At 38.6% G+C, this 24,607-nt stretch overlaps 2 protein-coding genes and 1 long non-coding RNA gene across 6 annotated transcripts; all 3 read left to right on the top strand.

Annotated features, from left to right (window-relative positions):
• The first annotated feature begins 2,188 nt into the window (after positions 1–2,188).
• On the top strand, positions 2,189–6,687 carry LOC131308453 (uncharacterized). 3 transcript variants are annotated; one of them, XM_058335390.1, is made up of 3 exons: positions 2,189–2,270; positions 2,510–2,585; positions 4,539–6,687. In XM_058335390.1, exon 3 carries the CDS (start codon positions 5,079–5,081, stop codon positions 6,201–6,203), a length of 1,125 nt encoding a protein of 374 aa, XP_058191373.1. In that variant the 5' UTR covers positions 2,189–2,270; positions 2,510–2,585; positions 4,539–5,078; the 3' UTR covers positions 6,204–6,687. The 3 variants fall into 3 exon arrangements, with proteins under 3 accessions (XP_058191373.1, XP_058191370.1, XP_058191372.1); XM_058335387.1 differs by lacking the exon at positions 2,189–2,270 and adding an exon at positions 2,311–2,439; XM_058335389.1 differs by lacking the exon at positions 2,189–2,270 and having other exon boundaries at positions 2,317–2,585.
• LOC131308455 (uncharacterized) lies at positions 2,594–17,011 on the top strand. Of its 2 annotated transcripts, XR_009194437.1 has the most exons (9): positions 9,167–9,385; positions 9,479–9,568; positions 9,671–9,772; positions 9,890–10,204; positions 10,308–10,457; positions 10,586–10,615; positions 13,551–13,647; positions 15,745–15,804; positions 16,554–17,011. It is a non-coding gene; the product is annotated as an uncharacterized LOC131308455 (long non-coding RNA). The 2 variants fall into 2 exon arrangements; XR_009194438.1 differs by lacking the exons at positions 9,167–9,385; positions 9,479–9,568; positions 9,671–9,772; positions 9,890–10,204 and adding an exon at positions 2,594–3,845.
• On the top strand, positions 6,730–7,947 carry LOC131308454 (uncharacterized). The gene is made up of 4 exons (XM_058335391.1): positions 6,730–6,808; positions 6,898–7,182; positions 7,261–7,360; positions 7,446–7,947. The coding sequence occupies exons 1-4, from the start codon at positions 6,792–6,794 to the stop codon at positions 7,758–7,760; spliced, it is 717 nt and encodes a 238-aa protein (XP_058191374.1). The 5' UTR covers positions 6,730–6,791; the 3' UTR covers positions 7,761–7,947.
• Positions 17,012–24,607: the final 7,596 nt, after the last annotated feature.

The following is a 24,607-nucleotide window of genomic DNA, read 5'->3' as shown; positions in this document are numbered from 1 at the left end:
CGTGCAATGCCGTGGTCCCTTAAGCTTTCTAATTGACCCTTATAGCGAGCTTTAGGCCAATGACACCCAAACCAAATGGCTTTAGGGCACTAGATGTAGAGAACACCCCAACGGACTTAATTACTCAAGTCAAAAAGGCTACGAACCCAAGCTAACCACACATGACAATCTCAGAACCCTCCACTGTTTGACACGAACACTCACTGCTTACTGAGGCAAGAGGCGCGGTTACTAAGTGAAAAGCCTGAAAAAAGCATGCATTTATTCTATTCTTTTTCTTTTTCTTTTTTTTTAGTGTGTTTGAATTTTTTTTTTTTTTTACTGATATGGGCATTTGGCATTCTATTAAGACATCTGACTCATACTGAGACATCAAAAATATATGTACGATCCTCGAGGTTAATTTCATCTCTAAGTGTGATGGTGCTCGTACGAAGGCATGTACCAAAGTGATTAGTTACTATCCAAGCATAGGTAATACAAATCAATTAAGTGCCTCTCATCAATACATATGTTCACGAGTTTAATTCTATCAATGAAATCATATCAAGACTCCAACTTGAGCAACAATCAAACCAGCACTAATTAAGAACCAACAACCACGTCAGAAGTCCAAATCAAGCATCCAAAACTGTTGTTTTTTTTGTTTTTTGTTTTTTGTATTTAATAAACTAAATTAAATAACCCTTACCCCCAAACTTAAAGAACACATTGTCCCCAATGTGAAGAATTAAAAAGATGAACAGCACACTTTCCTAAAAAGGTTGCATGAGTGCAATGGTCTTTAAGCTTGACGCGTTCTTTGAATCATCAATCTTGAAAATCAATGGATATTTTGTGCTTGTTGAAATCTCCTTCAAAGTAGGGCTTTAGACGTTGACCGTTAACTTTGAACGTGCTAGCTGAGTCATTAGAAAGCTCAATGGCACCATACGGGAAAACTCTTGTGACTGTGAATGCTCCGGACCATCGGGATCTTAATTTTCCAGGAAAGAGGCGGAGTCTGGAATTATAAAGTAGAACTTTTTGGCCAACCTCAAAGTTCCTGTTGAAAATGTGTTTATCATGCCATTTCTTGGTTCTCTCCTTGTATATACGAGCATTCTCATAGGCTTCATGCCGAAACTCATCCATCTCGTTGAGTTGTATTATCCTTTTCTCACCCGCTGCTTTCAGGTCAAAATTAAGAATTTTTATAGCCCAATAGGCTTTGTGTTCCAACTCCACCGGTAAGTGACATGCTTTCCCGAAAACTAGACGATAGGGGGACATACCAATTGGAGTTTTGAAGGCTGTCCGGTAGGCCCAGAGTGCATCGTCTAATTTTTGGGACCAATCTTTCCTTGAAGTGCTCACAGTTTTCTCCAATATTCGTTTCAGCTCTCGATTGGAAATTTCTACTTGTCCACTAGTTTGAGGATGATATGCAAATGCAACCTTGTGTGTAACACCATATTTGCTCAAGAGTGCCTCAAATTGCCAGTTGCAAAAATGTTTTCCCTCATCGCTAATTATTGCCCTTGGAGTTCCAAACCTAGTGAATATCTGCTTTCTCAAAAAATTCACAACTTTAGCATCATTTGTAAGGAGAGCCACGGCCTCTGCCCATTTGGATACATAGTCTACAGCTTCTAAAATGTATTGATTAGAGAAAGAAGGAGGGAATGGCCCCATAAAATCTATTCCCCAAATGTCAAATAGCTCAACGACAAGTATAGTATTCAATGGCATTTCATTTTTCCAGGAAATATTACCACTCCTCTGACATTTATCACAAGAAGAAACAAAAGCATGAGCGTCTTTAAAAATAGTGGGCCAGTAAAAACCTGATTGTAGCACTTTAGCTACCGTTCTGTTCACTCCATAGTGCCCGCTAACCTCTAATGAATGGCAATGTCTTAGGATCAACTCTATCTCCTCCTCGGGTACACATCTCCTTATCATTTGATCGCTACAATGCTTGTAGCACTACAAGAAATATAAGCTTTCTCGGCACTTAAATCCCGGCATTTGCAAAAAACCTTGGGAATGATTAAAAAAACACACCAGCAGCCGGAGAAATCAACGGGCAAAGTGGGTCCCCCAATTTCATCCCCTGCTCACACATGAAACGACTGTCGTTTTGACAAAAGCCCTAGCCCAATTTCATCCCCAATTTCACCCCCCAACATTCCCTCCCCCAATTTCATCCCCCGCTCAAAATTTCGGCAAAAGCCCTAGCCACTCCCTCCTCCTTGATTAGACAGGCCTCTCTCGCTACTCTCTATCAGGTAAACGCTTTCTCTCTCTCTCTCTCTCTCCCTCCCTCATTCTCTCTCCTTCTCTCGCTCCCTCTCTCTCTCCATCTATTCCGATTGATTTCTTACTCTTTCGCTGCGACTGCGCGCCGGCGTCGGAGTCGACGAACGATTTCTCACGCCTCTCTCGCTGCTCTATCCTGTACACTCTCTCCCTCTCTCTCTCCATCTATTCTGATCGATTACCTCTCACTCTTTCTCTGCGAATGCAGAACGTGCACCGGCGTCAGAGTCGAAGATGGCGACAAGAGGCTTAGTAAATCGATTTTGTTTCATCAGTTAGTTCTGGTACTCTCTCTCTCTCTCTCTCCTGTTGTTTGCATGTATGCGTGTATGTATATGTAGATTTCCGATACTGAAATCCGAATTTGTTGATTAGTTTATCAAATTTGTTCCTTTTGATGCCGACACAATAAGATTGTTTAGTATTTCTCTATTCTGAAACTTATGCCCTTGTGGCTTATGCCGTAGTTTTTTTTAATGGAGTTAACTTTATATTTTTTTATAGTTTTATCTCCTTTATGAAACTAGAGAGATTAACCTCATCAATAGAAAGGAAGAACAGATACACTGAACAGATACACATTGGGGACCATCATTTAAGTAGTTGGAAAGATGAATAAAAGTGGAATGAGTGCTCCCAAAGTTGTATCAAATAACTAAATGGTTAGAACTAGATAGAGCAACAGAGAAAGATCAATTTGCTGAATTAGTTACGATGAAAAGGCACGTTGTGTTTGTGTGTGTGGTGATGTGGCTCCTTGTTGTTTCTGTGATATTTCTCTTTAGAAGTTGTGGGGGACGGAGTTCCTTCGGTGAACTTCTACCGACATGAATCCCTCAAATGGTAAGACTTTTTTGTCTCGGCCTCAAATCATTTTGTCCTCTTATAAAATTCTGGTACACTACTTGTAATGGAATTTCACACAACAAGTTAGCCTCTATATTGTAAAATTTACAGTTTCTTTAGTGATTAGATACACATATAGTACCCCAATGCAACTGATTCTGTTGGTTTGAACACTATGAATATGGTAAGGAAAATATTTTGCTCTATGAATATCTGACTATTTGCTTTTCATTTTTTGTCTTTCTAAAAACAAGTACTTATTTGAAAAATAAGATGACAATTCAAGCAGCAAATCAACAACGATTTCAATCCCATGGTTACTTGGCCGTAATATAGAGACACATACAAGGCATACGAAAAATATTTAGGGTGTCTAAAAAACAAAGTTTAGGGGTCAACTTTATTTGCTGTCTGCAAATTATGCAATTCATTTCTTTACTAAGAAAGTAGCTCATCTAACATCTAAATTGAGATCAATCACCTCAACCTGTCTTTTTCTCTCCTAGTATAAAAAAATGCTTCAAGTTTATTGACTTTAATTTTGTGGGAAGCTTCAGAGTCTCAGAGTTTGTACTTTGTAATAACGATTACTAAACCAACACTTGGTTCCACAGGCTCAGCTTGATCAGCCTGTCCTCATTGTTACACCTGCTCCATTGAGCATGACTTCCTTGTAATGAATCTTCTCCCTCGCACCAGTAATGAGTCGTAACTCTGCTTTAAACTATGAGTTTGTTTCATTTAGTCTATTGGTTATGCTATTAAGCTATAGGCATATGTGAGTAATCTTGCTAACATCAAGTGAAAATTTTGATTAACACAGAATGTTATCTGCCAGAAATCATATGGGATGTTGCAATACAATGTTCTGACTCCCACAAGTGACAGAAGCTAGGTACGATTAGTCTAGCATAGAGCACATTATTTCTTGCCTATCAAGAAATGATTAAGTGAATAGGACGTGGGGATGAAGTTAGAGGCCTAATAAGTAACTAGTTGAACATTGAGCACTAACACCATATATTTATTGAATCAGGAGGTTATCCTAGCCCTGCCATTATAAACCCCTTTGCCCTGACCATGAGTTGGAGTTGATCATTAAACTGAGGCAAGTTTAATGGCCTCATAAAGGACGTAACTACAATAAGGTGGCTTAGATCGTTAAAACTCTTTTGAAGGTCCAGCAGGGGGCTGAACTAAAGCCCTGATTTCCTAAGAGAATTGTTGAGCTCCTTGGCATCACTAAAAAGTGTTTTTATACTCCTTCAGCAATGGTATAGTTTTGGTGGTGATTATATGGTCTCTAATCTCTAATCTCTATTATTGCCTTCTTTGTCAAAGTTTGTATCTAATGTGGTATTTCATGCATTTGCTTTATTTGTTTTCTCTAGAATTGTGTAAATGGAAACAAACATGGATAAGAGTTGGATAAATTTGCCTAGGCTCGATCCAAGATACCTACAAGGGGTTATAGATTTCATGGAATTTGCTTGTAAGAACATTCTTGATCGGTAAACAGAAATTGCATGTCCGTGTAAGAACTGTCATAATTTGGCTAGAAAAAACATAGATTTAGTAAAGCAACATCTTGTCATGAATGGATTTACTCCAAGTTACACCGTTTGGATTTTCCATGGGGAAAAATCACAGCCTACAAATTGTGGTGTTGAAAATAGTGGATGTGGCAATTTTAATGGGCAAGATGAGATGCAAGAAATGGTGCGTGATGCATTTGGAATTCTGCCAATTCAAGCCATGATATTGATCTTGATCCACCTCTGGGTGATCGACATAATCTTGATCCACCTTTGGGTGATGGACATACTCTTGATGAAGAAACTACCAAGTTTTTTAAGCTTTTGAAGGAAGCTGAGAGAGAGTTATACCCAGGGTGTCAAAAGTTCTCATTGCTCTCATTCATTGTGGCATTGATGCACATTAAGTGCCTATGTGGTTGGAGTAACAAGTCTTTTACCATGTTGCTTAAGCTGTTGAAGAAAGCCTTGCCTGAAGGTGAAACATTGCCTAATTCTTTTACTGCGAGCAGACAACTATTGGGTGGTTTGGGCCTTGAGTATCATAAAGTTCACACATGCCCTAGAGATTGCATGTTGTATTGGGGTGAAGATGCAAAGCGAGTTGATTGTAAAGTCTGCAATGTTCCTACATATAAGCTAGAGGAGCAAACAGATGAATCAAAAAAAGGAGGCAAAATTCCGCAAAAGATTGTTAGGTACTTTCCAATGATACCTAAGCTAAAAAGATTGTACTCGTCCAAAAAGACGACTGGCTTAATGAGATGGCATGCAGAGAACCCAGCTCCTACTGGCATTTCGAGGCATCCTGTTGACTCCGATATATGGAAACTCTATGATAACCTCCATCCGGATTTTGCTCAAGATCCTCGCAATGTCAAGCTTGGGTTAGCATCTGATGGCTTTAACCCATATCGTACAATGAACACCACTTATAGCATTTGGCCCGTGGTGATGATGACATACAATTTACCACCTTGGTTGTGCATGAAACAACCTTATGTGATGTTGACACTGCTTATTGATGGACCAAAGTCACCTGGAAATAATATTGATGTATATTTAAGGCTTATAGTAGACGAGATGAAGGAGTTGTGGGATATAGGTGTTAACACTTATGATGCATTTGGCAATGAGATGCTCAAAATGCGTGCATTAATGTTATGGACAATTAATGATTTGCCTGCATTAGCTATGTTGTCAGGCTGGAGTACAAAGGGTTATCTTGCTTGTCCAGTTTGTCTTGATGAAACTTGTTCACGTTGGTTAGTTCACGGGAAAAAGGTATGTTATTTGGGGCATCGTAGATGGTTGGAAAAGGACCATAAATTTCGATATGAGCGCATGTCTTTTGATGGGACCGTTGAACTTCATCCTTGTCCAACTCGTTTATCTGGTCATGAAGTCTTAGCAATGTTTCCCCCTAACTATGTGAATAAATTTGGAATGGAGGGGGATGAGGATTTACCTGTTACAAAAAAAAGAAAGACACGCGATGGAGAAGATGAAGATGATTTATAAGGTAATTGGAAGAAAAAGAGCGTTTTCTTTGATCTATCGACTTGGGAGAAAAATCCGCTTCGACACAATCTTGATGTGATGCATATTCAGAAAAATTTGTGTGAAAGCTTGGTCGGGACAGTAATGGATCTTGATGGCAAAGGGAAGGACAACTTAAATGCGCGTCGTGACCTTCAACTAATGGAGATTCGAAAGGTGATGCATCCCCAAATTCTAGATGCTGGCAAAGTGTATCTGCCTCATGCATGCTTTGCAATGAATAATAAGGAGAAAACTATGTTTTGCAATTTGTTGAAGAATGTGAAAGTTCCGGATGGCTATGCTTCTAATATTTCACGCTGTGTCAATGTAAAAAAGCGAACCATATCTGGACTAAAGAGTCACGACTACCATATATTGATGGAGCAATTTCTTCCAATTGCAGTAAGCAGAACACTTCCAAAGAAAGTGAGTAAGCCAGTGATAGAGCTATGCAATTTCTTTAGGCAATTGTGTTCAAAAGTTGTAAAGGTTGATGACATAATGGAGCACTTGATTGTTCATTTAGTTGTGGAGGTAAAGTTGGGTGGTCCCGTGCAATTCCGATGGATGTATTATGTCGAAAGGTATGGATTCTAGTATGCTTCATTTACTGTCCATTTAGTAATATGTTTTAACACTTAAACAATTCTCACATAAACTAATTTGATCCTAGGTATCTTATGACACTTAAGAGATATGTGCGTAATCCAGCTCGTCCGGAGGGCTCTATTGCAGAGGGGTACTTCGTTGAAGAATGCATGACATTCTGTTCTAGGTACTTGGATGATGTTGAATCCAAGTTAAATCGACCTGTGAGGAATGATGATGGAGGTGATACGGGTCAAGTAGGGGGCCGTCCTTTAGGAAAGCAAGAAAAGTTTTCTCTTAATGTCCTACAAAAGACACAGGCTCATCGATATATCCTATTTAACACTGAATCCATCACTCCGTATCGAAAGTAAGATATTCCAAGTCTATCTATCAACTAAATTTATTCAAGCTTATTCTCTCTAAACAAGTTGGATGAATATTGTAGGAAGCACTGTGAATTTCTTAAACAATGTAATCATCGGATTCGAGATCGTGAACTTGAACGCCTTCACCATGAAACGTTTCCCATTTGGTTTCAAACCCACGTAAGTCATGTAGTTTAGTGCTACTATAGAAATCAAATCTTTAATGACAATTTTGAGTATTCATTTTATATAATTTCTCTTATAGGTCCACAAGTTACAACTTGAGGGGTCCGAAGAAGTATCAGATGAGGTTGCAATTTTGGCGTTGGGTCCTCGTGACACAGCAATTAGATTTAGTGGCTATATCATCAATGGGGTTAGATATCACACCAAAGAGCGTGAGCTTAAAAGGAAAACACAAAACAGTGGAGTTATGTTGAAGGCAAAGACTAGTAGTTATTCGAGCACCAGAGATATGAATCCTCAAGAAGGAGATGTCACATATTACGGAAGGATCACAGACTTGGTGGAGTTGTATTATACACATGACCATAAACATGTGCTATTCAACTGTGACTAGATAGATAACAATTGGGGTTTAGTATCGAATGATGAATTTGACTTCACACTTGTCAATTTCAATTGTTTGCCCTATACAACAGAACATGCCTCCAATGAACCATTTATACTAGCATCTCAAGCTCAACAAGTTTTTTATGTGCAAGATCCGGCCAAAGAAGATTGGAGCATTGTAATCAAAATGAAACCTAGAGAGTTGTTTGAAACCATTTATACTAGCATCTCTAGAGAGCATTGTAATCAAAATGGAACCACCTCTCCCATACTCACATAGCAGACATTGAAGTAGATGGAATCTATCAGCAACAAGAAGATGATACAACATTGCATGATGAGGATAACGTGTGGATTAGGGATGATTTACCTGGCCTAACACTAAATGATGATGTCAATATGTAGTAATTCAGGAAGTGTTAGGTTGCAAGCATGAGAGAAATTTTAGTTAATATCTCTATGTTAATATCAGAAACTTGTCTCTTTTCTAGTAGTTCGAATATATCTATTGATGTTAATATCTGATACTTGTCTATTTTATTTTAGCAATTCCAATCAAAATGTACGATTACAGTTACTTTTGTCATGTCTATTTCTTTTTAGCAGCAATTTAATTTGTATCAGTAAATGTTTTTTTTTTTTTGGAGATTGCAATGTCACGTAGACATGCCGCTACACTAGAGGATCCTGTTGAGCATGGGAGGATGCGTGAGCCACCACGTACATGGTATCCGCTTGGCAGCAACCTCAACTCGTCTTCCCAAGGTGAGACTAGATCACTTTCAGATGTCTCACCATCGGAAGTTGGTAATGCAATTATTCATGATATCCATTCTTCTGTACTTGTTGATTAATGGTGATGCTAGGATTGTTTTGTGGTTATAATGTTGAGTTTTAGTTTGTGGTGGTTGTATCCTTGTTGTTTAAAGGATTTCAAGTTTAGTTTGGTGTGGTGTTAGGCTGGTTTTTGCAACGGTTCCCGCTGCTGTTATGTTGTTTTTTGAGATTGTTCACATAGTATCCTACCAAGTAGTGTCATTGTCACCACCTGTTTGTTATCTGATATTTTTATCTTGTTTCTGTAATGTTCTGTATATTCTCATATAGGTAACTCTTCAATGCAAACCCGAGGGAGAGGTCCCCCATTGATGAATGCATCATGGAGTACGGGTAATAACCCAATAAAGATTGTACTAAATGATAGGGGACAACCTGTAATGCCTGAAGCATCTTCTCTTGCCACTAATTTGGGGGTGTTGGCGAGGGATGGTTCCCTTCTACCATTGCACTATACGGATTGGCAATATGTTCCTGCGCATTATAAGAAGAGAGTATGGGAAGAAATCAAGGAAACTTGGGGTGGTTTATGTATTGGGCTGTCTTATTCAACATTTATTAATTATTTATAAGTATCTTTTTGTATTGTAGGCTCATACAGATGCAAATGATTCTATGGAGAGGTGGTTCATGCAATCTCTTGGAAGGAAATGGCAAGGATGGAAATGTGAAGCAAAAAAACAAGGATACACGCCATATAATAATGATGCAGACAGAATAGCTCATAGGCCTAGTAGAGTTATGGAGGAGTAATGGCGGTGTCTGGTCTATTATTGGAATGATAGAAATGTACAGGTATGCGAAACAAATTAATATAAGAGTTATGATATTATAATTTCTGTATTGTTGTCAAAGATAAGAGAAAATTAAAATTATTGATTTTGATAGGAGAAGAGTACAAACAATAAGGATTACCGGTCCCAACAAAAATTACTACACACAAGCGGGCGGACACCACATTATTTGGTTGAGTAGAAGGTTTGATAGATAAAAATTATTTATTTTATTTTATCGTACTTGAAAGCATTTTTTTGACATGATCGAGGTTTTACTTTTCATATGCATTAATGGTGATGCTAGGACAAGGATGATGGAAAAAACCCTACGCGTATTGATACATTTATCAAAACACATACACAAAAAGGTGGTGTAGCAGTTAATGAAGAAACTTCTGCTATCGTTGTAAGTTGATTTGTGGTTTTCATGTTCTTTAATTTGGTTATTTTCAGTGTTGATCTTGTTACGTAATAAGATTGTATCTTTAAAATTTTTGCCTAACACTTGAGAGACTTCTTATAGAACAAATTGAAAGCGTTGCGATGCCCAGATGGGTCTAGTTCACATCCCATGTCAGAGGGTGCGATTTTCAGTCAAGCTGTAGGACCTGAGCGACCTGGGCGTACTTGAGGGCTACGCTTAGGAGCAACTAAGAGTAAGCTGCTTGGTGCGAAGAATAATGATCAAGCACCGTCCCAATCCTCCACCGAACGTGATCGAGAGTTTATGAAGATGAAATCCAAAGTGCAAAAGATGAAAAGGTTCTTAGAAGCTATGGGTTACACAGATGACACAGATGACGATTCAGATGAGTTCAATGAGTCACCCAACGAGAATGTACCATATTCATTTTCATGAATTAATATACTGAATATTGCATTTGTTCCTTATGGCATTTTCTTTGCTAAACTTGACTTTATATGCACTTAATTATTAATAGCATCCGGATGCCTCTAGCGCGCACCGTGAAATGACAGTTGGCAATAACCAAGTAAGTCCAGAAGAGATAAATCTAGCACACCGGTCGCAGCCAGAACCAACTCCATTTCCACGACCGAATCAACAAGCTAATTCTTATCATCAGTGCGAGGTAAGTTGCACAATTTCTTCATCTCTCATTTTCTCTTTTTTTTCCCCATACATTAATATAGTCTTTGTGATCTAATTGGGATATCCCAACCGGGATCTACGGCTGCTGCTGACCTTGCCATGTGGAAGCAAGCTGAGGCAAGTCGAGATGCTTGCAAGGTGGGTTGCACCATCCTCTTATAAGCTCAATAATCTATTGTAGTCATGTTTCTTTTAGGCTGAGAATAGTTTTCTTGTTGATAATTGGAATCATGAGCTGAAGCTTTGTTTCTGACAATGTGCTTGTGTTGTGTATAACGCCCCGAATTTTGGGTACGTTAAATAAGTAATTTTATTGAAAAAGAAACTGAGTCAGGCTCTTTATTACAGCAAAGCTTAAAAGAAGTACTTTTATTACAACGGAAGGGAACTAAGGTTCCTAACTACTGCTCCGCTTGTTCCTCCATCCGGGCTAGCTCTTCGGCTCTAAAGGCCTCCAAGGTGTAAAGTTCACCCTGTTCATCTAAGAGGTCTGACATATTATACTGGCGTCGCCACCGATATAATAGGTCAGGGTCACCAAAAAGGCAACACCGTGAGCTACAACGCTCAATAGAAATAATCCAAACCCTCTAACCCTTAACTTACAACGATACAACACATAGTCAAAGTATTCCTCATAGCATACTTATCTAGCCAATTTAACTAACGACAACACATTCGTATATGATAAACAATCAACGTTGGTGTCCAAGATATGTGAGTTTCTCCTACGTGACTCCTCGTAGACCGTGTCAACATTTTCCATATTTTATAAACGTATCACCTTTTCAAAAACTCGTTTTTAACACACCCAACCTCGGTTCCGCTGTTCCGGTCTCCCGAGTATCCTCACAATGGTTCCGCCGTCCCGGGCTCCCATTGGCACACATTGCATTGGCTCCGTAACGCAGATAACCAAGCCACACACCCAACCTCGGTTCCGCCGTTCCGGTCTCCCGAGTATCCTCACAATGGTTCCGCCGTCCCGGTCTCCCATTGGCACACAAAACACACACCACACAATGGGCTACTACGTCCGGCCACATTGCGGTTTCCAAAACATTTCATACCCTTCAAAACACGCCTTTTCATAAACCACTCCCTAGATGTCATGTTTCTATTTTCTTGATTTCCGTGTCTCGTTCTCATGCATGGACTCCGTGGTGGGACTTTTTCATATACGATATCATTCATGGTAATATTCAATCTAGCAAGATCATGCATTTTAAACTACTTGACATGCTTGAATCACTTAATAATGAACATCATGTATTTCATACGTTTCCAACAAAAGATAACATTATCTACTTTAAATGAAATGATTAAAGATACTTCCTAATGAACTTATATTTGGGTACAAGACTATACTTGGGAAGGTAGGTAAGGATAACTACTTGGGATGGAAGATAAGGAGATCCTACCTTGCTTCTTGGCGGTAGTAGTCGGCTATGAAGATTTGGTCGTCGGTTTTTGGAATTCGGCAGCGTAACGGCGTCGGTTTGCTTCGAAAGGAAAAGAGTTGTACTTTCTTTTCCTAGAAACAACTTACTAACTTTAACTAAGCTACTTTAAGGATCTAGAAGTGGTTTTGAAAGTGGTTTGGTGGTTTTGTTCAAGAACTTTCAAGAACACAAGAAAACTAGAACTTTGGAAGCAATGGTTGGAGGTGTGAATTCAAAGCTTGGAGTGAGCTTCTATTTATAGGCAAAGGCTTCCCTCTCTCTCTCTCTAGCCGAACCCCTCTCTCTCTCTCTCTCTTTCTTCCTCACCTTTCTTTCACATGTCAAGGTTGATTGAAAGGTTGGAGGCTAATTGGTAGGCTTGCATGGCTAGTTTAGCCCTTGGATGGGATTTTGGAAGATTTGTTGGAAGATTTGGAGACAATGGTACAAGATTCTTGTGTTAAACAATTGAAAGATGTACAAAGGAGGACAATGGAGTTAAGATTTGGCTAGGAAAAGAGATCACCAAAGATTTGAAGTACTTTGGAAGACCAATGTCAAGGTACGCATCAAATCCTTCTTCTTCTTCCCTCCTCCTTCCTTCTCTCTCTCTCCCTCTTTCTCTCTCTCTCCTTTTTCTCTCTCACGGCTCTATCTCCTCTCTCCTCTCTCTCTCTCATGTACTAGCTATGTATATATATATGTATGTACTAAAATGCAAGAACACAAAATAAATTAAAGGGTACTTTGGTACTTTGAAATTCAAAATGACTTAAGGTCAAGATTCACCCAATAAACAATTAAAAGGTACTAGTACTTTAATTAATATAATAATGTACTTTTATACTTCCGGGAATCTTAACAAAATATTAGTTTAATAGGACAAGTACATAGTTGAAAGATGGACCTATTACCCAATGGATAACAAATCTCTTAACGGTTATTAACCAAGGGATAATAAGGTATGAGTACTTTAAATAATAAATTAAGTCTTTTTTAAAAAGACTACAAGTCCTTTGTAAAATATATATGTACTAACCAAATATAATAATGGAATGGCTTCGGTCCAATGGGTAAAGATTACCCTAACGGTTATCGTCCAATGGACCATAGCTACTAGGGTACTTTTATTAATAAAATAATCGAAAAGTACTTTTAAAGTAATTATAAAAGTTTATTTTTAAAAGATCATAGTACTTTGTTCAAATCTTTCAAAAATCCTTTTATTATAAAGAATTGGGTTTCTATTATCCAATGGATAATAGTTCCCCTAACATTTATCGTCCAAAGGATAAAGAATAAAACCAAAACAATAAAAGAAACTAATTAAACAATTTCTAGTCTAGGGTTGAAAAGGTTCAAAAGGTTCAAGATGGGCAAAACGGTCCATCTTTGGTAACTAGGTGACTTCCTAGTTTGGTTTCTCCAACAAGCCGGTTAGAAGCTAACTAAACTTGCTAAGTAGGACTTAAAAGTCAAGAAACGATCCTTGAGGGGCTAAAGTGTAATTATGATCAACTACCGGAAAATGAAAGAAAATCAAAGCAATCAAGCAATTTAAATAATAACTTGAATAATAAATAACTTTTTATTTATTAAAATTCAGAGTTATTACATGTTGTATATGTTAGACTACAAGAGTCACAAACAAGAAAAGAAGAACATCGCAAAATGGTTCAAATTGAGTTTCTTTGGGGCATCTTTGTGTCTGTTTTTGCTGCTTTCGCTGTGAGTTGCTGCTTCCACTTTCTTGCACTCTATCTCCCCATCGTATTTGTGCTTGGACTGGTATACTACTACTATAAGTAGCCTTGGCAAGAATTTAATGAGCATATTGGCGCATAGTTTTTGTGAATCTGATTGTGGTTGTTTGTTGCACTCCGTTTGTGACTAGTTTTTGCACTTTGTTTGTGACTGATTTTGTGAAGATGCACTCTATTTTGTGATTGGTTTTTGCTCTCTAAACTTGTGAAAATGCAGCTCTTTAAGCTTAGGAATTGCAGGTCTCCAAGTGAATAAATGGACCAATAGGTTAGATGGATCAATGGAATAGATGGATCAAATCACACACACCCAACACACACACACACACACACACACACGGACCAATAGAATAGATGGATCAGATCACAACTTTCCTGATCCCCTCGAGGCATCTCTTAAAAGCCTCCACAGATCCTTAATGTTACACTTTCCTTTGATTTAAAGTGCCATTCTTGATCACATGGAGCAACATGAGTTGTTTCCAAAATTGCAGTATCTTGAACATTAAGAACTGAAATCCATAAGCCGGGTTGATCCCATGGAAAACAATGAGTTATTCTTAATTGCAGTTAAATTGAATACTATTAAGAACCGGACTCGAAGAGCTTTCACTAGCTACAACAAGCACTTACTAAATAGGAATTGAATCCGTAGAAACCCCTGTCACAATGCATTGAGCAAGTCAATCTAGTATTCAACTTACATAGTGAATTTTGTATACAAGGAAGATACAATGTGTACAAATCAATACAAGAAAGGAAGGAATAAAATCAGGAGAGAAATAAGTGGTCACTTGATTTTGTTTGGCCTATCCTTGGGGGTTGTCCCTTGAAGTGTTGTGCTTTTCTAGGGGGCTATCCCTAGCTTTCTTTTGCTTCGTTTAGCTGCTGCTGTTGTCCAATTTTGGCTGTCCTTTCAGCTATTTGCTAGGTTGCTGCTGCTGTCTAGTTATCTGTTATGTTGCTACTATGCTACTTCAGTGATCATGCTGCGTTTTGGCTGCCCATTGGCTGCCCTATTGCTTGATCCAGCTCCAGATTGGACCTGTATCTTCTAGATCATGTGGATGGGGTTGAATCCACATGAGTGTATCCAGCTGCTGCTGTCATTCCTGTTCTGTTCTGCTATGTTTTGGATATTAGTACTGCTATCCTGGTAGGCTGGTCTGTTATGTATAGTCCAGTAATTGAGGGGTTCCGCTACTTATCAGAATTTGAAATGTTATGCTGCAATTGAAGTGTGCTGCTGCTGCTGCAATTACTTGTCTATCATGCCTGTTTGTTTCTGCAAATGAGTTTAACTTCTGATCTGTAGAATGTTGAGGCTGCTGCTGACCTGTTTTACTGCAGTTGTGTTGGAGTCAAAGCTAGCTATTTTTTGTGTTTTGATGAAATGCAAGTTCAGACAGATTTATTAATGTGCGTAGTGAACGATTTGGGATTAGTATTAAGACAAGCAGATTACTTTAGCATGCAGTTTTTCACTCCTTTTTCTCTTTTCTTGATGAATATATACATTCATTTTCATCTCCATAAAAGAAACCTTATTAGTATTTCTTACTCCAAAGCATGACATATGCCCTCTTGAAACTGCTGAACCGTGTATCCCCTGTATCACCGGATAATATATCATACATTCATTGGTTCAGTATGATAGGAATCAATCGGTGCCTAGTTTGAGGGATGTTTACATAAAAATATGACAGTTCCTTGTGTGTGTTTTTTTTTTGTGTGTGTGGGTTTCTTAGTTATGTTACTTGTTACATGACCTATGTAATTTCAAGTGATTTTACTTTCCAACTTCCATAGATAATTGATCATGCTTTATGTTACTTGATTTTTGTGGCTCTTAGAACTCATGTTGTCGTTGAGTGCTTATGTTACTTGTTATGCTTCTCGATTGCTGAACTTCTTGGTTTGGCTTGTATGTGGTTTCTTTTAAGTGTCATCAAGCTCTATCCTTGTTTTTGGCTACTAGTGGCAAGTTTTTCAATATGTTTGAAACTGTGTTCATGACGGGGCTCATGCTTTACAATTTGAGATTGTCTCTTTGTCTGACTAGTGTTTGCTCTTCTTTGGGGGGTATAAGTTCTTCACTGGAGGCAAGAAAAACAAGGAAGAGGTAGTGTTCTATGATCTTGAAACCTTGAGTATCAGATGTTACCTATTTATTCTAGTCTGTTTAGGGATTATTTGTTTGTCAACATTGTATGTTCATATGGATAAGGCATTCTTTCATTTTTCTGCACTGTTGCTCTTTTTAGTTCTCCATTATGAAGTGTTGTTTCCATAAAGATTGGGCTGACCATGAAAGTACCTCAAGTAGAAGTGAACAATGCATTCGTTATTTAGAGATTCAGCCTAAGTTACAAGTATGTTGTACTAAGTAAGAATTAACGTGATGTGATGTTACCAAAAAAGACTGGTTTACGGTAGTTTTGCCAAGAATCTCAAGAACATAGAGCAGACTGTCAAAACAAGTACTTGTTATAGGCAAAAGACTCAAAACTAAGTTTTCTTTGTTGGGACATAGGAAAATTGTATGCTTTTCCTCCTTAAAAGTATAGCGAGGGATGTTTGAATAGGCACCCCTTTATAGGCCATACCTCAAAAACTTAATCTTTTTTTATCCCTTCCGGACATACAAGCAAATGTGGGCTTGATTGTGGTGATTACCTAACATGGTTTCTGGCTCAGTAATGTTTGCATTGGATTTTATGTTTCACGTTCGGCTTGATTGTGGTGATTACCTAACACGGTTTCTGGATCAACAGATGTGACTTGGATGCTTTTGAGTTTATTTTGGTCTTAATATAGTGTTCCAATACCAAGCTAGTGTTTTGATTTTCTTATTTTGTTGTTTGATTTTAGGTTTATCGAAGTTAAAGATGGTGTAGAATCAAGTGGCTACTTGACGTAATGTGATGTTTGTTTACTATGGTGGTACCAAGACCTAATGTTATGTTCATCTATTATGGTAGATTTTTTGTTTTTTGGAAAATATTTGGTTGAACGTAGTAGAGATATTGAAAGACAACAATGGGTTATGGCAGGAAGCTCTATTTTGACATTAGTTGGGCTATGAGACTTTTAATACTTTGAGAGCTTATATGTTAGATGAGTTTGAGAAGTTGTATGCTTAAATTAGTTAATTGGATGTGAAAAATGGTGGAATAGGGCTAAATTTTCAAAATTAATCTAGTGATATATTACCGGCGTTTTTGTATGTTATTTCAGGCGTTTATTAACTGGCGGAAAGTTCCCGGTGTTTAAAAAAACCCCGGTAAAAAAAATAAGCCTAGTACTTTACCCGGCGTTTTAACAAACCCCGGTAATAGATGCTAAATCCGGCATTTGAAAAAATGATGGGTCCTCTTCCCAGCGTTTTTAACAAACCCCAGTAAAAGTGAAAAGCTCCGGTGGCCGAAAAACTTTATCAGCGTTTATCAAATGCCGGGAAAAACGCCGGGTACAAATCCCGGCGTTTTAAACCCCAGTAAAAGTTGAAAGCTCCGGTGACCGGAAAACTTTTACTGGCGTTTATAAAACGCCGGGAAAAACGCTGGGTCCTTTCCCGGGGTTTACCAAATGCCGTATAGTATTCCCGAGCCCGGCACTCGCGGCGTTTACCGAAAACACCGGGAAAAATGCCGGGAAGGCTTTTGCCGGCGTTTATTTCACTTTTACTAGCGTTTTATAAACGCCGGGAAATCCATTTTTTCTTGTAGTGTAGAGAAAAGGTTCCTCCCAATAGTAGTGCTTGACCTCAGAAAAGAATTTCTTTTTTTGTTGGTATGTAAAATCCGGATTGATCACACTACTTACCAAGTAGTTTACATAATCTGCATACCAAGGAACTTGTGTTAGAGACAAAGAAAAAAAGTTGTTCATCTGGAAATACCTCATTTATTGGGGAAAGTGGGGCTGCCTCTGCAGTTGTGTGCTCTAGTCTAGAGAGATGATCGGCTACTTGATTCTCAGTTCCCTTTTTGTCTTTGATCTCCAAACCAAATTTTTGTTGGAGTAAAATCCACCTAAGTAACCTTGGTTTAGCTTCCTTTTTAGCTAACAAGTTTTTAAGAGCAGAATGATCAGTGTAAACAATTACTTTTGACCCAATTAAATATGATCAAAATTTATCAAAAGCAAACACAACTGCTAACAGTTCTTTTTCTGTAGTAGCATAATTCAGTTGGGCATCCGTCAAGGTATGACTCCCATAGTATATAACATGGAGAACCTTGTTCTTCCTTTGTCCTAGCACATCTCCTATAGCTTAATCATTGGCATCACACATCAATTCAAATGGAAGTGCCCAATCTGGTGCACATATTATTGGGGCTGAACTTAGCTTCTTCTTGAAAAGTTCAAATGCCCGAAAACATTCGCCCGAAAAGTTAAATGGAGTATCTTTAACCAAAAGAGAACAAAGGGGTTTAGTAATTTTAGAAAAATCTTGAATAAAGCGACGATAAAACCCCGCATGTCCCAAGAAACTTCTCACACCCTTGACCGTGCTAGGTGGAGGTAATTTTTCGATGACCACTCCTTTGGCTTGATCTACCTCAATGCCTTTGGCAGAAACTTTGTGCCCAAGTACAATTCCTTCCTGCACCATAAAATGACATTTTTCCCAATTAAGTACAAGATTAGTTTCTTCACATCTTTGTAGAACTAAAGATAAGTCATTTAAACAATTATCAAATGAAGAACCAAAGACAGAAAAATCATCTGTAACGCCCCGAAAATTTTTTTTTTTTTTTGTGGAAACGTTAAGTAAATACTAAAAGACCAATTTCTCAAAAGATTAATTCAACTACTGCGTCAGTTATTCCAAAAGCCTACGTCATACTATTACAACCATATCGAATTAAGTTTAATGTTTCAACGAGTCAAATTAACACATTTCCCAGCTTCAATCATTTAAGCTGTCATAATAAGTTGACTAAATCTCTATCAGAGCTCTAAACGTAAGGCAGCCAAGGTTCTTCGCCTCCGTCCGTAGTAAGGTTGAAGTCGGTCTGTTCGAACGGCGCTTCCGTTCCGTCTTCAGTACCTGGCGTTCGAGTTACCAGGGCAACATAGTACCGTGAGCGATGACACTCAGTAGCCAAAACCCACCCGAACCCATAACTTACAAGCAATAGAATAATATAATTGAAATGCATTGACATAACATAAAAAGAGAACAGTTAATCATTTTATTACTATTCTTCAACCTAAGTGAAATCTCGGATCTTATCCATAGATCCGTTCCTACCCATAACCTTTGGCACAAACACTGGTGTGGTCCGACTCCCCTTTTCCAGATCCGGATGAAAGATACCTAAGTTATATACCCGGTATACCATCCGCGACCATAAGTTCGGATAAAACTTCACCGGCAACGCTCAAGCGCCGTCTAGCCCGGGTTGAAATTCACCGGCAACGCTCAAACGCCGTCTAGCCCGGGTTGTGACGCAAGCACAATGCCACCCTTATGTCCCATCCCAATATCCGAGAGCCACCACCACCATGAAACGACCCGCTCTAGAAGGATTAGCCTAAACTGTCTTAAAGAAAGCTAAGCAACAAACTTAATAAAATTCATTCCATAAACGCAAGACAATGTCGAATAAGTAGATTACAACTGGCTTCCAAAATAAAATTTACAAGAGAACTATACAAGATGAGTTGCATCCACATAAGGTACGACAACTCTCCAAAAATTGATATCACAAAATGTACTATGCCAAAAGGACACCAAATCGACCCTCGTCCTCGCTCCTACAGCCTGTCAGACCAGTAGTGGACCAAAACTCTATTTCAGTTACCTGGAAGGATTGTGAGTGTTACTACTTCATTCAAGCAAAAAGCATAAAACAATTTACACGAGCAAACATGGATCGAGTAATGCTTCTAACCATATTTAGCAAGAAACAAGTTATTTTTCACAAACCATTAAATAAGCACAATATTTCAAGAAACCATAGGGTTGCTTCCCTCGCAACCAGGAGTTATGACGGTACCGTGACCCTGTGAATAGGGTACTTCCAACAATTTATACCCTATTTGTGTACAGCAAACAGACAATTTATACCCTTCTTGTGTACATCAAGAAGAAGACAATTCCAACCTATAATACAACTATGGCATGCTCTTGAAATAAAATCATGTTTCAAGCAACTTGATCCATATCCACAACCGTCAAAAATACCCATCATTTGCAAGAAAAATGATAAGTTTATTTTTAGCTAGCCACTTCAATGAAATAGCACACTCACCTTAGAGATTCAAAAGACAAAAGCGAAACGCCTCCTTCTCAACCTTGAGGTGGAGACTCGTCCCCCGATCCTAGAATATGAATGACACTACACTTAGTATATTTCATACACCAACTCATGTTAAAATGCAAGCAAAATGCAATAAAAATGATGGGTGATGTGCTTCAATGCTCAAAAGATGATGCAATGAGATTTGATACAAGAATTCCCAAGAATAAAGCTTAATCCATGGCCAACGTGTACGGTTCTGACCATATCCAATACATAATCGTGAATTCTAAGAATTTCACTTACACCGTTGAAATGTAAACTTCTTCCTCTTCGAATCGACAGGTCATTCATAAAAAATGGGGTTCGGGTAACCTTACTACGGCCTCGCGACTATAACTTAACAAAACACCAAAACTGGTGCAGAGACAGATTTTGGGTCAACTTTAACAGCAAATCTGTTATTGCTCAGGCATAACCACAGCGCATGGGTTGCATTGTTGGAAAGCTCTATAAGTCTAGTTTCTAGCAAAACAAGCGGAATGTGATTTCGAGTCTTGAGCTAGGAGATATGACTGTTTTCCCAACTTGTGTCAGTGCAGTCAGCAATGCGAGTTTCACAGCAGCAGTTCGGTGCGCGATTTTTAACTTTTTCCCCTCTTTGAAATAAATTCTGAAAAGTTTACCCAATAAACTAGACATGAATATCCATCTCCAGTAAAAATTCCAGAAAATTACAAGGTCGGAAAGTCCATGAGAAAAATTCGCTAAGAACAGGACAGATTCAGTCAAATTCAAGCTCTAATTGACAGAATTGAGACATGTCCCAAAGATGGACGAATTTGCTAGGTTAAAATCCATTCTCTCATGAACCAATTAGGATTTAACTACAAGAATATCCAGGTATAAACATGTTTGATCAAAACCCAAAACATAGATTAGGTATAAAATAGGGTTTACCTTCAATTAGATAGATTTCCCCAATTCCTCCTCTTCTTCTTCTTCTTCTTCTTCTACTTCTTCTTCCTCTCTCTCTCTCTCTCTCTCTCTCTACGTGATACAAAAGAAACGGTGGAGGGGTGTAGAATGGTGTAGAATACGGTAGAAGCTAGATTTATTAGGGAAAAGTTATCCCATGAGGTTGGGTGCATGGGTTCAAAAGGGTAATAATTCATCTTAACCCTTCATTCCACCTACCAAGTCAATCTCTTTTAATTAACTTAATCAAACCCTCAAATTAAATCATGTAACGCTAAACAATTTATGAATGAAATGTGAACGATAACCCAACACGTGTAACAATTAGCATGACCTATGCAACATAAAATTAAATGTCATATGTGATGCACGTGCATGCCCGGAACGGGTGTTACAATTCTCCCCTCCTAATAAAATTTCGTCCCCGAAATTTACTTACCTTGTCCAAATAAATGAGGGTATTGCTTCTGCATGTTAGTTTCAGCTTCCCACATTGCATACTCTGTTGAACAACTCCTCCACAATACTTTTACCAATGATATGGTTTTGTTGCGAAGGACTTGTTCCTTGTGATCCAAAATCTGAATTGGTTGTTCCACATAGGTCATATCATCCTTCAATTCCACCGTTTGAGGAACCACATTAGTTGAATCTCCTTTGCACTTTCGAAGCATGGATACGTGAAAAACATCATGCATCTTAGCCAATTCTGATGGTAAATCTAGTTGATACGCTGTCGAACCCACCCGTTTCACAATCTCATAAGGCCCGATATATCTTGGACTTAATTTACCCTTTTTACCGAATCTCAACCGCCCTTTCCATGGTGACACTCGGACAAATACTTGATCGCCCACATTAAACTCCAAGTCTCTTCGTCTTGTATCAGCATAACTTTTTTGTCGACTTTGTGCTATCGTCAACTGCTCTTGAATCACTTTTACCTTATCAATAGTAGCTTTTACTAATTCTGGACCTAGATACTCCTCTTCGCTTACTAACTTCCTTTCACCCGCCTCTCCCCAGCACACTGGAGTCCTGCATTTTCGGCCGTACAATGCTTCATATGGTGCCATGCCAATGCTTGAGTGATAACTATTGTTATAAGCAAATTCAATAAGAGACAAATATTGATCCCAACTACCCTGGAAATCAAGTACACAAGCTCGCAACATATCTTCCAAAGTTTGGATTGTACGCTCGGACTGTCCATTAGTCTGAGGATGAAACGCTGTACTGAATTTCAGAGAAGTACCCATAGCATTTTGAAGTCTAGGCCAAAATCGCGAAGTAAATCTGGGATCTCTGTCTGAAACAATAGAAACTGGAGCGCCATGTAGTCGAACAATTTCATCCACATATATGCTAGCAAGTTTATCCAATGAATGCGTGCTTTTAACGGCTAAGAAATGTGCAGATTTAGTAAGTCTATCCACGATTACCCATATACTATCATTTCCTGTTTTGGTTCGAGGTAATCCTACGACAAAATCCATAGTAATATGTTCCCATTTCCATTCCGGAATAGGAAGAGGTTGCAACAAACCTGCAGGATGCTGATGTTCTATCTTCACTTGTTGACATATCAAACACTCGGATACAAATTTAGCAATTTCACGCTTCATACCAGCCCACCAGTAATTCTCACGAAGGTCACGATACATTTTGGTACCGCCAGGATGCATAGCATATGCGCTACTATGAGCCTCCTCAAGAATTTCTCTTTTCAAAGACGGATCATTAGGTACACATAACCGGTTCCCAAAGTACAAAACCTTTTCATCTCTCATTGCAAAGTCCTTATGTTTTCCTTCTTTAACCTTCTTCTTAATCCCTTCCAAATTCTCATCTGATTGTTGCATTTCTCGAATACTATCTACTAGAAGGGGTTTAAGAGTAAGACTAGCTAGTAGAACGGTTCCATTAACGGAAAGTTTTACCCGCAAAGAACGTAAATCAGCAAGTAAATTCTCTTGTGTGCTCCGCAAAGAAGCCAAAGTGCCCGCAGACTTCCTACTCAAAGCATCAGCTACTACGTTGGCTTTACCCGGATGATACTGAATTGTGCAGTCATAGTCTTTCACTAACTCCATCCATCTACGTTGTCTCAAGTTCAGCTCCCGTTGTGTGAACAGATATTTCAAACTTTGATGGTCGGTGTAGACTTCACATGTTACCCCATACAAATAATGCCTCCACAACTTTAATGCAAAAACAATAGCAGCCAATTCTAGATCATGGGTGGGATAATTATGTTCATGAGGTTTCAATTGTCTAGAGGCGTATGCAATTACTTTACCATGCTGCATCAAAACACAACCCAATCCTTGTCTAGAAGCATCGCTATAAATAACAAACCCATCATCACCTGAAGGAAGAGATAATACTGGTGCAGTAGTCAACCTCTTCTTCAGCTCCTGAAAACTCTTTTCACAATCTTCAGACCACACAAATTTTACCCCCTTTCGAGTTAATCGGGTCAAAGGAACTGCAATAGAAGAAAATCCTTGAACAAACCTGCGGTAATAACCAGCCAAACCCAAAAAACTACGAATTTCCATCACATTAGTCGGTCTCTCCCAATTGGTAACCGCCTCTACCTTTTTAGGATCAACAGAAATTCCATCCCCTGATATAACATGTCCCAAAAACACAACAGAGTCTAGCCAAAAATCGCATTTACTTAACTTTCCATATAACTTCTTTTCACGTAGAGTTTGTAATGCGATTCGAACGTGCCTTGCATGTTCCTCTTTGCTTCGAGAATAGATAAGAATATCATCAATAAACACTATCACAAAGGAGTCAAGATATGGTTGAAACACTCGATTCATTAAATCCATAAAAGCAGCTGGGGCATTCGTTAGACCAAATGGCATAACAAGGAATTCATAATGGCCATACCTTGTACGAAAAGCAGTCTTCGAAACATCCTTCTCCTTTATTTTTAATTGATGATATCCCAATCTAAGATCAATTTTAGAGAATACTGTCGCCCCTTGCAATTGATCAAACAAATCATCAATACGCGGTAAAGGATATTTGTTTCGGATGGTCACCTTGTTTAACTGACGGTAGTCAATACACATCCGCATCATACCATCTTTCTTTTTGACAAACAAAACGGGAGCACCCCACGGAGAAATACTAGGTCTAATAAATCCTTGTTCCAATAGATCTTCCAATTGGATTTTCAATTCCTTTAATTCGGCAGGAGCCATACGATAAGGTGCAATTGAAATTGGTTGTGTGCCTGGCAAAAGCTCAATAGAGAACTCAACTTCTCGGTCCACTGGCAACCCTGGTAATTCCTCGGGAAATACATCGGGAAACTCACAAACTATTGGTATATCCTCCACCCGCGGTGTACTTTTGCTGGTGTCAACAATATGTGCAAGGAATCCTTGACAACCCTTTTTCAACAACTTCTCGGCCTTCATTACAGAAATTATACGAGCAGAAGTTCTATCCCCACGAAATTTTAGTTGTGGATTATTTGGAATCTGCAATGTTACTTCTTTTCGGAAACAATCAATAGAGGCATGATAAGCAGATAACCAATCCATTCCAAGGATTATATCGAAATCTGTGATATTCAATGGCATCAAATCAACTGACAACTCCTTATCGCCCATTCGAAATTTACAGTCCCGATATATGACTCTAGTCAATAAAGTCTCTCCTGCAGGAGTGGAA

The sequence above is a fragment of the Rhododendron vialii genome, chromosome 11a (genome assembly GCF_030253575.1).
Source record: "Rhododendron vialii isolate Sample 1 chromosome 11a, ASM3025357v1".
NCBI lineage: Eukaryota > Viridiplantae > Streptophyta > Magnoliopsida > Ericales > Ericaceae > Rhododendron > Rhododendron vialii.
Note: the sequence above shows the minus strand (reverse complement) of the source record. Positions and strands in the feature narration are given on the sequence as shown.

Bases quoted from the DNA above. Each gene is read 5' to 3' on its own strand.
- LOC131308454 (XM_058335391.1), top strand. The intron at 7,183-7,260 runs GTAAGATATTCC...TGAATATTGTAG, and splicing joins TCCATCACTCCGTATCGAAA to GAAGCACTGTGAATTTCTTA. The intron at 7,361-7,445 runs GTAAGTCATGTA...TTTCTCTTATAG, and splicing joins CCATTTGGTTTCAAACCCAC to GTCCACAAGTTACAACTTGA.
- LOC131308453 (XM_058335390.1), top strand. From the start codon at position 5,079: ATGCACATTAAGTGCCTATGTGGTTGGAGTAACAAGTCTTTTACCATG.